Source organism: Dendrobium catenatum, unplaced genomic scaffold, assembly GCF_001605985.2.
Source record: "Dendrobium catenatum unplaced genomic scaffold, ASM160598v2 fragScaff_scaffold_1557, whole genome shotgun sequence".
Lineage (NCBI taxonomy): Eukaryota > Viridiplantae > Streptophyta > Magnoliopsida > Asparagales > Orchidaceae > Dendrobium > Dendrobium catenatum.
This window is the reverse complement of record NW_021320019.1, coordinates 9,065,102-9,078,755: the sequence shown is the minus strand read 5'-3', so window position 1 is coordinate 9,078,755 and position 13,654 is coordinate 9,065,102. Positions and strand designations below refer to the sequence as shown.

At 36.9% G+C, this 13,654-nt stretch overlaps 2 protein-coding genes across 3 annotated transcripts; one reads left to right on the top strand and one right to left on the bottom strand.

The window, feature by feature from the left end:
• Window positions 1-943: 943 nt before the first annotated feature.
• LOC110113580 (bidirectional sugar transporter SWEET2a) lies at window positions 944-3,002 on the top strand. 2 transcript variants are annotated; one of them, XM_020846219.2, is made up of 6 exons: window positions 944-1,160; window positions 1,515-1,551; window positions 1,651-1,867; window positions 1,957-2,115; window positions 2,301-2,420; window positions 2,536-3,002. In XM_020846219.2, the coding sequence occupies exons 1-6, from the start codon at window positions 1,088-1,090 to the stop codon at window positions 2,641-2,643; spliced, it is 714 nt and encodes a 237-aa protein (XP_020701878.1). In that variant the 5' UTR covers window positions 944-1,087; the 3' UTR covers window positions 2,644-3,002. The 2 variants fall into 2 exon arrangements, with proteins under 2 accessions (XP_020701878.1, XP_020701879.1); XM_020846220.2 differs by having other exon boundaries at window positions 987-1,165.
• Window positions 3,003-8,837: 5,835 nt separating this feature from the next.
• LOC110113593 (DNA damage-repair/toleration protein DRT102) lies at window positions 8,838-10,146 on the bottom strand. Its single transcript, XM_020846236.2, has one exon. It carries the CDS (start codon window positions 10,075-10,077, stop codon window positions 9,139-9,141), a length of 939 nt encoding a protein of 312 aa, XP_020701895.1. The 5' UTR covers window positions 10,078-10,146; the 3' UTR covers window positions 8,838-9,138.
• Window positions 10,147-13,654: the final 3,508 nt, after the last annotated feature.

The following is a 13,654-nucleotide window of genomic DNA, read 5'->3' as shown; positions in this document are numbered from 1 at the left end:
CGACGTCGGGTAGAAGTCCGACGTCTGTTGGTGGCAGAGGAGAACTCCGGCTTCACTTGGGCGGAGTTTCGGCGTCAGGAGGGAACTCTCTTGTAAATTGGGAAGAATTTCAGCATCATGTGGAAGTTGGGTAGAATTTCTGCGTTCTCCCGAATATCACGCAGAATCCCGACGTGTTCGGGCGGCAGGACGAACTCCGACGGTGGTTGAGGAGGAGAGGATTCTCCCTTTCCCCTTTTTCTTCTTCTTTCATTCTTCTTCTCTCTTCACTTGAGTCCCCTTTGTGTAGAATGAGGGCTATATTTATAGTTTTTCTGGAGTGACATAGCTCGTAAATAGTTGTGAGATCATGGGCGAATAGGGAGTGGTTTGAATGGATGGCCGATATTGAACCCTTCAATCGTGCACCGTTCGTTGGACATTTGGAGGCCTTAATGATGTCGGAATTCAGCGATCTTGGGCTCGTTGGATTCGTCTCGTCGAGCCGCTCGATTCGAGTATAAGCTCGTTAAAATCGGAGACTGTTTGATAACTCAAATTGCGGTTTGAACCTTCCAACAGCGCTTCGGGTCTTGATTCAGACTCATTGGGGCTCAGATTGGGTTGATCTTGGTGTGGTTGGGTTCGTATTTCCGAGACGCTTAGTTTGACTATAAGCCCGCTGAAATCGGAGTTCGGGTGCTTCCGGATTTAATTTTTGAAGTTTCCAATTAGCTTTTATCTCGAGATTCGTGCCCGATAAAGCTAATTTTGTGATGCAGTATCAATAATTTATAAAATTAAGAAGATAATTTTTAGCTATATTATAAAACATATATACTACTTAAAAAATAAAAAAGGCCCGCTAGGGTGTCTAGAGAGAGAAAGTGGCATTTTAATTTGTTTACCATAAAATGATAAAAGTATAAAACGATAGACGGGCCGACAAGAAAACTTAGAAAACACCAAAACAGCAATTTACGGTGTACAGCCCGCACGCGCCCAGAGACACAGGCGGAGAGAGGAAGAGAGGAAGAGAGGAAGAGAGGAGGGAAAGGACATCTGATCGCCGTTGGCTGCCTGGTAGTATTGCGGAAGAAGAGACCAAATGAAATCTTCGACGCTGCAGTCGAACGTCCTTTCTTTCTATGATATATGCACCTTCGCCGCTGGCATTGCTGGTATGGTAAATATCCTTCGTTAACTTCTTAATTTCTCTTCTTCAAGCTTCAAGATCTTCCTGCCGCGAATGGGATTTCAGTGTTTAGTAACTGTGTTCTTCTTTACAAATATTGATGATTTGAAGCTCTTGCGTTCTTTCTCGAGAAAAAGATTTTGTTTTTTGTGCTTGACCTTTGGTTTTTGGGTTGAAGGCTCTGTTAGGATGAGCTGAGGTAGGAAGGGGAAGGAACGAAAATGGGGATCTAAAGCTGGTTGCGTTTTCTTTGTTTTGCCATGTCTTGATCACCTTTCAAACAACTTGAAGTTGATGATCATGCGCTGCTTGTGACTAGTTTCTGTGTGCCTGTTTACAGGGAACCTTTTTGCCTTTGTACTCTTCGTGTCGCCAATGTAAGTTTGCCTCCAAAGATCTCTTTTTTTTTTTGGCATTTTTTGTTTTCACTTTCTCTTAAAAAGCTCTCTCTCATTTTTTTTTTAAAATTTCGGCAGACCAACTTTTAGAAGAATTACTCGGAACCGATCGACAGAGCAGTTCTCAGGGCTGCCATATGTGTACACCCTTTTGAACTGCTTGATCTGCTTCTGGTATGGATTGCCTTGTGTCTCCTATGGTGTATTTTTGGTGGCTACAGTCAACTCCATTGGGGCTATTTTCCAGCTTCTTTACATCTCCCTTTTCCTTACATTTGGGGATAATGCTAGAAGGGTTGAAAATTCTCATCCTTGTAACTGTTATGGATTCTATTATCTGATGTGTTTGTATTTCAGCTTATGAATTGGTGACCACTTGTGCAGCTTAAAATATGCGGATTGTTGATTGGAGTTTTTGCAGTTTTTGGTCTGATAGTTTATGTTAGTCTTGAGATGTTCGACCATCAAAGTCGACAGACCTTCATTGGATATCTCAGTGTTGCATCCCTAATTTCCATGTTTGCTTCCCCCTTATTCATTATAGTAAGTAGATTATACTGAATCCTTAGGCTTTGTTTTGGACGACTTTCTTGTTGCTTCTTAAAGCATCTTTCTATACTAGAAAGCTACTTTAAGAAGCAACAAAAAATCAGTCCCAAACGAAGCCTTAATCTATATCTTGCTACTGGTTTAAAAAAGCGTTCCATGACTTGTTATTGGTGTTGCAGAATTTGGTGGTTCGGACGAAGAGTGTCGAGTTCATGCCTTTTCATCTATCACTTGCAACATTCCTGATGAGCATCTCGTTCTTTGCTTATGGATTGCTACTGAATGACTTCTTCATATATGTAAGAATTTTGAAAAAAAGATTTTGTTGATAATTATTGTGAAATGCTAACTTCAATATTAGCAATTTAATTCTTTATTACTTATTTGGCACTTCATTTCTTCTGCGAATTTCAGATCCCCAATGGAATTGGATCAGTCTTGGGGGTCATACAACTACTGGTTTATGCTTACTACAACAAGAGATCAAGAGAAGAATCTTCTCCACCATTGTTGGTCTCATGATTAAAGATCTACATTGGCAAGTCCAGACTTTCATTGTATTCTTTTGTTGAATTCTTTAATGACTGGTTTTTGTATTTTCAGCATTTGAAAATGAGAAAATTTCTAGTTTTCTACATTTTCTATGTCATGATTAAGATTTCGTTTGGGACGATTTTTTTTCTGCTTCTTAAAGCAGCTTTCTAGAATAAATTTTTTTAACTTTGTACTAAAAAGCTACTTTAAGAAGCAGAAAGAAAGCCGTCTCAAACGAAGCATAAGTATCTCCGTGTGTGTAGTTCCAATTTATTGTAAATTGATTGTTCTTGCTGGTTTACTTAAATTGGAGCACGTTAGCAGGACACAAGTTCCTATTTAAAGCAGTTATTCCTTTTTTTCACTCTGCTCCTGAAATAAAGCTGATCCATTTGAGAATACAATGGTGGAATTGAAAGCGTACTTTTCTGCTTTAGATTCATCTGATTCCTTATTATCTTCATTTGCAGTTGAATCAAATATACTAATTGAAGTCTTTTATATCGTTTGTTGTTATAAATCTTTTTTTTTTCAACATTTAAAGAACAAAGTCATGATTCTCAACTTAATTCCATCCTGCAACCTTGGCTATTATTTGCCCAATATTGCAACAAAGAAGCATCAAACAAATGATTTTATATTTTCAGTTATTTATGGATCTTATATCCGTTATCAGCAAAAATTAAGGAATACAGAATTCTGAATGTTTTGCAATGGCTATCATTATTGAGGCTTAAACATAACTTTGTGAGCTTGAGAATTCAATTAACTGCCGAGCTTTTCTTTGGGAGTGCTCTTGCTGGCCTTCCTTCTTCACTTGTGGAGTTTTGTTGGTTTCTTCTAGGGAACTTTGGTGGAGCTTCTTCGGTTCCATCGAAACTTAGAAAAGTCCTTTGATGAGATTGAAATATGCAGATGTGTAGAAATTTAGTGTAGCAATCCTCTGTTGTTTCTCCAAGAAATGAGGGATGATTAGCAAGGCGATCAGGAACTTTATTCGATATCTCGGTGAACAATGCCAACCGTTCATTGTCAAATACACGTAACAAGGATAGCAGATGTGCAAATGATTGTGCAAAACAGAGTTAACACAACAACTAGTGCTGAATCAGTTGAGGATGATTTACATGCAAATCTCAAATAGTTGGATTAGGCTAATAATAATGATGTTGGCGAGGATTTTGAGGTTACATTTTGCTTTTGATTTTATGATTTTTCAATGCTGGATGAAACAATTTCTTGAAGATATACATTCCTATTGATTGCTTCTCATCTTCTCATTTGGTCACCAAAGCCCTACATGGGGTCCTCGTTGGGCGGGTCCTTGTTGCTACCCATTGGATATCCATGCTTTGCATGAGCAAGCTTTGCCCACCCACACCCACCCATGGTGGCTTTCGGGATGTCGTACCCACCCATATCCACCCACTTTCCACGTTTTTTGAATGCAGTCCGCCACGAACTGATGGCTTTGAGGCTTGTTGTCCTTTACTCTGACTGCAAACTTTCAAGCCACATATCAAAATTTATCGTGGTCGCAGTTGTGGTTCAGTGTTGTGCACTGCGTATTGAGGATTATTGTAATATACTACATATGATGAATAGTAATGTAAATCGATTTATCCCTCAATGGTGCGTACCCACCCAGGCCCCCACCCATGAGGCTATGGGTGTACCCATAACCATCCATGCCCATTGGGTATGGATGAATATGTGGGTGGGTATGGGTATGGGTACCCAATAGAGCGCTCTGTTGGTCACTATGTGATATTTGCTTTCAAATGTCTGATAAAGTTATAGGTATATTTTTCAGAATCCAGGTGCTACTTTCTAGGAGTTATTAATGAATGTTGACAGAGTACTTTAGCTTCCTGAAGTCTACGATCTTTAATTTGCATGTAATAGCTTCTTATTCTAAAGCAAGTTACTGAATCCGGAACTATATAGGAAATCAGTCTGAAAGATGAGAAAGCTTAATTGTTAGTTAAAGAGCTTTCATCAATAGATAATTGGCAAAGTAAATAAGATAGTGACTATATTGGCAGTTTTTTTATTACTAGTTGCTTAGCATTCATGATAGTTCTAGCTATATATGCTAAGCCAGATAAAGTTTTCTATTAGGAAGAATTTTGCTGATTATTTCGGCTGAAATGATGCAAAATACTGTTTCTATTACCAAAAACTGTCAATATTATTTATGTTGTTTATCTGCAACACTAGTTGAAAGAATTCAGATGTCAACTGAGGCTCTAAAATGTAAGAACTAACAGGTTTACTTGTTCTTGTGCATTATTATAGAACCTTTATTAATCAGGTAGTTCTATTCAGATTTCTCATTACAAAAATGATTAATCTTCAACCTGATCTGTGGAATGCTTAAGAAGAAAATTTTACAACCAAAACTAAATTTTGATGGCATTTAGAGTAGATTTTGAAGTTTTTGAATATTGCATTGGGAATTAAAAATTAGGAGGTTGATCTACTTGAAATCTCAATTATTCAAAGAAGCAAATGAAAACCATAAGATGCTTGAGGATAGAAACAAATATTCTTCTAAAAGAGTAAGTCCGTTCCTTTACTAAAATATTACATTAAAGAATTAATTTTTATTTATACAGGCAACACAGGGAGATTCTTCTTGCCTAGCAAAGAAGGTTAAAGTTGAGGGGAAATGAAAGGGTGGATGGGCAATGAGGGTTTCATTTTGAAATGTTATTCTCTTCCATTTTTGAGATTTAAAAATTTAAAAGAGGGGAAAATTTTTTATCATGAATTTAAAATTTACAGTCCTTAAAAGGAGGTGCCCTCTTTCTCTATCTGAAATTTTAAATCTTAAAAATAAGAGAGATTATAATCTTAAAATGGAGTTGAAAAATTAGTGATAGATTAAAGTTTTTTTTTCTTTCATAAAATTTTCAATTACAAGTTTATTATATATTCATTTTTCTTGTCATTATTTGGCTAATAATAATAATAATTTTTCTTGTCCTTATTTGGCTAATAATAATAATAATTTTTCTTTTTGGGCAAGTTTTAAGTTTTGTTTTAAATGTTGTAATATTTTGTTAACAATGTCTATGATTTCAAGCCTGCACTTGGAAATTTTTATGGACTACTTTTCAATAGTGACACTTGTTAGTGCTTTTCTACTGTTGGAAGTTCTGAAGATTTCTTCAGCATACCATGAGATTGCCCCTTGTTATTATGCTCCTCATCTCAGTCCCTTTTTGCATCTTAAAGAATATGAATTATGAAGTTTTGTTGTTTTTTGGCAGTAGAGAAGTTTAAAATTGGATGAAGCATAAATGATGATGTTAATATGAACATGAAAATTAAGAATACTTGATTGGGAAATAATTATATTGTACATGTGTAGTGTGACAATAAATGTATCATTTATTGAAGATAAGATGATTGGATAAGATATTGAAAAGTAGTCTCAGATGATCTGATATATATAATAAAGAATAGTAAATGCAGCAATATGATATGTAGGTAATATTAATGTCAATGGATTAAGAAGAAAAAGAGAGAGACTAAAGGCAATATGAATAGAGTTGTGCAAAAAGATTTACGTAGAGTGAGTTAAAACCTCAAACAAGAATCAGGAATGAATAAAGACCCACTGAGGCTTAGGGTGGTTGGTGGGCTAGCACGGTTGGAAACCCCTCATCATGGGTTCGAATCCCCTCTACTACGGCCTCGCCTCTTCAGTGGGGCAAAGCAAGTGTGGGCCTGATACTGGTGAGTGGCCTCGCTAGGTTCCGCCGAGGGATTAGTTACGCCGTCAAACGCTAAAGTATATAGATCCGCTGAGGGATTAGTTACGCCTTTGGAGTGACAGCGAGTAGATACCCCATTTCAAAAAAAAAAAAAAAGAATGAATAAAGAATGATGATTTATAATGATTGATCCTACATAGTTGAAATAAGACTAATGATGGCTAATTATAATCATGATTTCCTGGAAAAGTTACATTTCTCTTTAACTTCTCCCTATACTTCCAACTGTAACATTTTGTTATTTAACTATTTTTTAAGCTGCATACTTTTCTGTTCAATAACTCAAGGTACACACAATATAATATGAGAGTCCAGATTAATAGTAGATGATAATATTGAAGTACACCTGCTATTTAGCTACATCTTAAGTAAAGCCAACTTTTCCTTGGTGATGATATGATTTTGAGGCTTATTGAATCTCTCATGCTTTTTTTATTTTTAAACAGTAGTGAAACTTCATCATAAATCTGAACTTTGGGAATAACTACAATGGTTACCTTCCGATTTGCAGAGAAAAGTCTTAAGTAGTTATAATGTAGTTCTGAGCATGAGTGAATGTTCTCATCTTCTTTCAGTTTATTATGATCCTGGTTGGTTTTTGAAATTCTTTTTTGCATATAGATGCCCTACAATAACCTGCTTGCAGCTCCCAGAAGATTTTAGCATGTTCATTTCGGCGCTTGGTTCTGCAGCTACTGAGCCAGTAATTTGTAAAGAGTGTATGGTGAACTAATGTTGTTGCATTATTGGATAACTGCATATGAAAGCAAAGTTTTCCTGGTCTTCTTTTATGTACTTGAATCTAAGATGGTTTATTTTGAATTTATGAATGTGTGGTGTGCAGATTTTTTTCAAATTGGCAGATCTGCATGGAGTTTAATGTATGAGAATGGCTCTTTTCTTCAATTATATGGCTCATCCATTCAGTGAACGAACTTCTCTTCATCCGAATGCTCAGGTAAAGGATTCTCTTTCAAGGAGGCCATGCTGAGTTAGTTTTACTTTTTATTCTTTTTCAAGCTTGGAGGATATTTTTGGAGACAGAATCTTTTGTTTTACTTGCTGATTTATTTGTTGTTGCAGTTGAGGGTCTTTATGCAGAATTTTTATTTTGTTTTATTATGGAGTATACAACAATAATACTAATTCAAACTCTTTGCATTGAAAATTATTTTGTGTTGTGTGAAAGCAGTAATTAAAAAAGATAGTATCCGGTGTCATGTTTCGTGTGCCCAAATAAGTTCAGTACATTTTATGAATAATTTATTTTCCAAAAGGAAGAGAATCAAAATGGTTCCTTAATTCTTTATGAAAAAACCCAAATAATTCTCTAATTATATTAAATGATCATTTTGACATTTCAAATATTTCAAAAGAAAACACAATAGTCTAATTATGAGACTAATTTGATTCTTCTTTAAAGAATTGAGAGATCAAAATGGTCATTTTATATAGTTAAAGATTATTTTTGATCATATTTGTTAGGCTCACTATTACATATAACATTAACAAGGATGAGGTGTGTGATTGGAAATTTAGTTTATCTGATATTGTTCGGGGGTTGAATGTTTCTTATATTAAATGTGTTTTAGAACTTAATATTAATCCAATAAAAAAATAATGTTCAGGGCGGGCAGGCCCCAACGGTAACTTGCTTTTTGAATTCAAAATATATTTCATAAATTAACATTTATTTACCTGCTGCTGCTAATTTATTTCAACTGTGATTCATTATTACATTGTCATGGCAACCATAAGTTTCTGTGCAGAATGTTAAATAAATATAGCATAGACTTAATAGCCCTTCTACATGAATTAAATTGTTCTACATAATCAAACAATTGCATTTTTATTCGATGCTTAAAAGAGCAATATTCCCAACATATTCCAAGCATAGTTGCATTAATCTATTTCCCAAACAAATAATACCTAGGGGCTACCCTTGTTTTGCTTTCATATAAATAACATCCAAATGTGTAACTCAACAGTTGCCATCCACAAATATCAATGATTATAAAATGCTCCTTATAGCACCCTTACTCCAACTAGATTGTATTAAACGAAACATGCTCCAAATAATCAATCACTACAATCTTCTACCAAGATGGTGCATGGTTAGCAGAAAGTTTTTTTTTAAAGAAACCATTCAAGCACTAAATAAATGGTCTTCCAACTATCAAAACATAGAGAGATTATTCTGTGCGGATGCTGAATACAACTTACCGTCCAGAGGCGAATTATATCATCCAGTACAGAGCTCGTTACGGAGCAATGCCGAGCTCGTTTAAGCGCATACCTAGCTGCAGTACCGAGTAGGGGGTGACGTGACACATTTTCATTGGGCTCTTGACGGCATTCGACAGAGAATAATTCATCCAAAACATGATAAAAGAGAAGAAATTGACGCACGCAAAAGTAGCATCTTTATTCAGCACAACTTAAAACATCTCATTACATGCCAGCACTCCATTTATTATCTTCCAGGCAAGAGCCACAAAGCCAAACATAGGATATAATCCAACTCTGTAATGCACAAAACATAGACTCCACAAACATTTTATATATAACGACATGACCACGATAGGATATGCTAATCCCTCCAAAATGCTCAAACTGATAGCATGTCGACAACACAAATGCCAAACTTCAATAGTATTACTCATAAATTTCATCATCATCGTCATATGCGAAAAGCAAAACATCACTTACTTCTTTCAAGCTCCACTTTGATGGCATCAGCGGCAGTTTCCAGGCTTTCATCCAGGAATATATCCCAATCCCCATCCCACCTTATGAAGAACTCAGTGTCCTCAAAGTAGTTCACCCTGTGCTTATCTCCTGCTGGCGTAAACAAGTAATCCCCTTCAACAAGCTCGTAACTTTCATTCTTATCCAAATTCCACACCTTCTTCCTCCCCTTCATCACCAGCACATCGTGGCCGAAGGTATGGTGATGAGCCGGCTCCAAACTACCAGCTTTAAACTTCACCACTGCCGAGGTTGGACTTTCTCTCACAATCTTCATCTCTGCGCCCGGCATGATTTCCACCGGCTGGAACTCCATCCCTTTCCTCAAGCAACAGATAGCACAGTTTGAGGAAGGGGAGACCGGATTAGGGATTTGGGCCATCTCGGCAGTGGAATTCTCAAGGAACGATTCGATTTCGTTCGGCCAGGGTTCGTCACCGGAGGCAGGGCAGGGAGATTTGAAGGGGGTTTGAAGCCAAGCATCGAGGATCTTCAGAGCATCTTCCGGCGAGGTGGACATGCCGGAGACGCAGAGAACGTTGCAGTTGTTGATGGATCGGGTGTTCACGGCGTCGCCGACGGAGGTACAAGTGGATGCATAGACGCGGGGTAACTTGTTGGCGAAGATGGAGACACCGACGCCGGTGCCGCAGGCGAGAAGACCACGTGTTTCCGGCGAGGTAGAGGAATCGGAGGAGACGCGGCGGCCGACTTGCTCGGCGATGGTGTAGTATTTGTCGGTGCCTAGATCGACGATTTCGACGCCGGGAATGGAGCGGAGGTGGGAGACTAGGGCATCCTTAAGGTTGCAGCCGAAGGAGTCGGCGCCGGTAAAGATGCGGAGGGAAGGCGCCGCTTCGGAAGAGGGTGTAGTCGTGGCATCGGGAGCCATGCTTCGATCTCTTTCTTATCTTGTCACCCCTAATTTCATCTCAAGCACTCAACACTGGGGCGAATAAAAGGACACAGAAAACGTCAGCACCATAAAGCATTGCATGCCTCACTACCATCTTATAGAATTTTCCCTTAAGTTTGAGGGGTACATTTCTATCACATAACAAGCCCGATGCATTCCTCCACTTCAACCATCCAACTTGAATTCTGTTGATAATATCCCCATCTATTTCACCATCACTCTGAACAATTGATCCAAGATATCTAAAACGTGTACTCTTATTAATGACTTGATCGCCCAAAGTCACAATCCCCTCACTAGGTCTATTACTACTAAAATTACACTCCATATATTCCATTTTAGATCTACTTAAGCGAAAACCTTTAGACTCTAAGGTTGACCTCCATAATTCAAGTTTACCTTCAACTCCCTCTCTAGTCTTATCAACAACAAGAATATCATCAGCAAAAAGCATACACCAAGGTACATCCTCTTGCAAATGTCTAGTGAGAACATCCAAGACTAAAGAAAAAAGATATGGGCTTAAGGCTGATCCTTGATGTAACCCAACCGAAATCGGGAAATACTTGGTCAATCCACCTTGTGTTTGAACACAAGTAATAGCTCCTGCATACATATCTTTAATGATTTGAATATAAGCATTATTGACTCCTTTTTTTTCAAGAACTCTCCATAGCACTTCTCTTGGAACTTTATCATATGCTTTTTCTAAATCAATAAATATCATATGTAGATCCTACTTATTTTCTCTATATTTCTCCATCAAACCTCTTAATAAATGTATGGCTTCCATAGTCGACCTACCAAATTAAATATAAATGTAAAAGAGAGCTGTAACAAAAATAAATAAAAACAGGTAATAAGCTTGCAAAAAAACCGACAAAAAGATCAAAAAGAATGAAAATGAGGACTCGATATGACCAATTCGGACTAGGTCAAGGTCATGTAAGAATCACAAGTAGTCCTGCACAGAGAGCCACCAAAATTGGGAACTCCTGATTGCCAGCGGACTAGTCCACGAACATTTCAGAATGTTGCACAAAAATGGCCAAACCAATTGCAGAATAAAAGATCTGGAGGTATGACGAGGCCATCCAAGGGGAGATCCCAGGGAAGAGGTTGGATCCACACATCATCATCCCCAAAAGGACATGAAGCACGAGGGGAATGCAAGGTGAATCACTTCAGAATTTTTCCATTAAGAAACCTTTGCGGAAAGAGCATTGATAATCTTGGTATTGATGAAGTGAGGAGAAGCTTCAGAGTTCCTAAAATGTCTATCATTACATTCCCTTCAAATGATGTATACATAACAGCATATCAAAAGAAAACAAAAATTCTTATACCGAGAATTCAAGTGGTGTAAATCTCTAATAAAATCAAACAGCTGCAGCAAAGTCGGCTTGAGAAGGAAGTCGTTCAAAAATGAGAGTAGAGAAGAGATAACAGAGAACGAGAAATCACATTGAAACAATAAATGCTTAATACTTTCTTCCTAGATATGGCAAAGAGAGTATGTTCTAGCAATTTGAATATTCCTTTTAGCTAATGCATCCGCCGTTTTTTGGCCATCACAAAAAGCCAACCAAGCAAAATAAGAAAATCAGAGAACATAGCGTTTATGCCAAACATATTTGTGACAAGGGACAACTACCAAATGAGAAAAATAATGCATCGTAAAAGTTTTAAAATTGGGTTTATCAATTCCAATCCAAGTGATATTGACAGGGGCCTAGTTATTAGTAGAGACCGAACATATTTTTGAAGCAGCCAGCGTGGAGATGCAATTAGGGAGAATCCAAGCACCCTGAGAAACAAAATCATGCATATACAGTGGTGTAGACGTAGGCGGTTGCATAAATTCAGAGATAACCGAGCCCTCACGCTAGGGGTCCCAGAACATAGACATCCTACAATTATCCGTAGTGACAACAAGCTTAATTTTTGCCTAAATATGATTAGCAATGAGTCATGTAAACTTTCAGAATTTGGAAGTTTTAACAGGAGGTTGTTTCTAAGGTGAAACATATTTAAAATGAAGTCAGCCAGCCACCAGAGAATTAATAAAAAAAAAACCTCCAAATAAAGGAAGAGTCAAAACCATGATACAAAGATTGGATTGTAGGATTCCCAGACCCCCCCAAAAAGTAGGCAAACAGGATCTGTTCCACGCAAAGGTGCAACTTTTTCCTCAAAGTGGAACCATGAAACAAAAACTTGAAACAAATTTTATTTATAACTTTACAGCATGCCATGAGTATGATGGACCCCTAATCTAGTAAGCTATGGTGTTAGCAATGGAGAATCTTAGAAATTGAATTATACCTGCAAAAGATAAAAACTCAAATTTTCAACCAGCAAGTAGAGTAGAAATCCTACTCATGAGTGGATGGAAGTAAGCAAAAATCAAATTTTTTGTGAATATTGGAAGGCCAAGATACTTCATAAAGGTTTCAGATTGAGAGAAGCTAAAAGTAGAGGAAATACATTAGCAGCAATACAATTATGAGATAAGAGGCTAGAGCATTTGTTATTGTTAATGTGGAGCCCAGAGGAAGCCACAAAGGATGTAAGAATGTCCTTTAAACATAAGGCATTAGAGTTAGAGGCCAACCTGAACACCAAAACTTCATCTGCATATAACAAATGATTAAAATTTATTGGGCAACAGGGAACTCCCATGAAACTGCTAGCCTCTAAAGCACTGAAAAAGGCATCCATCATTATGGTAAATAGCAGAGGAGAAAGATGGCATACTTGCCTAAGCCCAAAAGAGGAAGGTGAAATAGGCTGTGAGAACACCATTGATGTATATGGAGAAAGGGACCTCATTGATGCAACCTTATTCCAATTGACAAACTTGGCTAGAAAACCTTTTAAAAGCATCCTAGAAATAAAAAACTCATGGGAAACCATATCAAAAGCTTTTTTGATATCCAGTTTAGCACAAAAAAAAATTACTGCTAGCAACAACATCAAATTCCCTTAGAATTTCAGAGGCAAGAATGATGTTATCAGAAGACTATCTTGTTAATGAAGCCCACTTGAATTTTATGAATGATAAAAGGCATGGTAACCCTCATACGGTTAGCCAAGAGCTTTGTAATAATTTTGTATAACACATTGCACAGAGAAATGGTACGAAAATCAAAGATATGTATGACATGAGAATGTTTGAGAATTAAAGCAATGACTATAGCTTTGGCAAGTTTGGGAAGATGACCGAGCTAAAAAAATTCTTAACGCCGTTGCACACTTGCAAACCAATAATCCCAAGTTTTAGCATATGAAGTTTGGTTCACAAATTATTTATTGAATCAATTATTATTTTTAATTTTTTTTTTTAAAAAAAAGTTTAAATTAAAATTTTTGTGTTAAAAAATTAATATTGAAAGTATTAAAAAAGCCTCCTTAAAACAAGCTTAAGTTTCCCATAGATATAATCTTCATTGATGTTTTGATAGAATTAATTTAATATTTCATTGACAAAAATGATATCGTCAGTCGAAATTCTCTATTAAAACATTAGCATGGATAGGATGTATGATGAAAA

Excerpts from the sequence above, each read along its gene's own strand:
- LOC110113580 (XM_020846219.2), top strand. The coding sequence starts at position 1,088 with ATGAAATCTTCGACGCTGCAGTCGAACGTCCTTTCTTTCTATGATATA. Across the intron at positions 1,161-1,514 it reads CTTCGCCGCTGGCATTGCTG|GGAACCTTTTTGCCTTTGTA; the intron begins GTATGGTAAATA and ends GCCTGTTTACAG. Across the intron at positions 2,116-2,300 it reads CTTCCCCCTTATTCATTATA|AATTTGGTGGTTCGGACGAA; the intron begins GTAAGTAGATTA and ends TTGGTGTTGCAG.
- LOC110113593 (XM_020846236.2), bottom strand. The coding sequence starts at position 10,077 with ATGGCTCCCGATGCCACGACTACACCCTCTTCCGAAGCGGCGCCTTCC.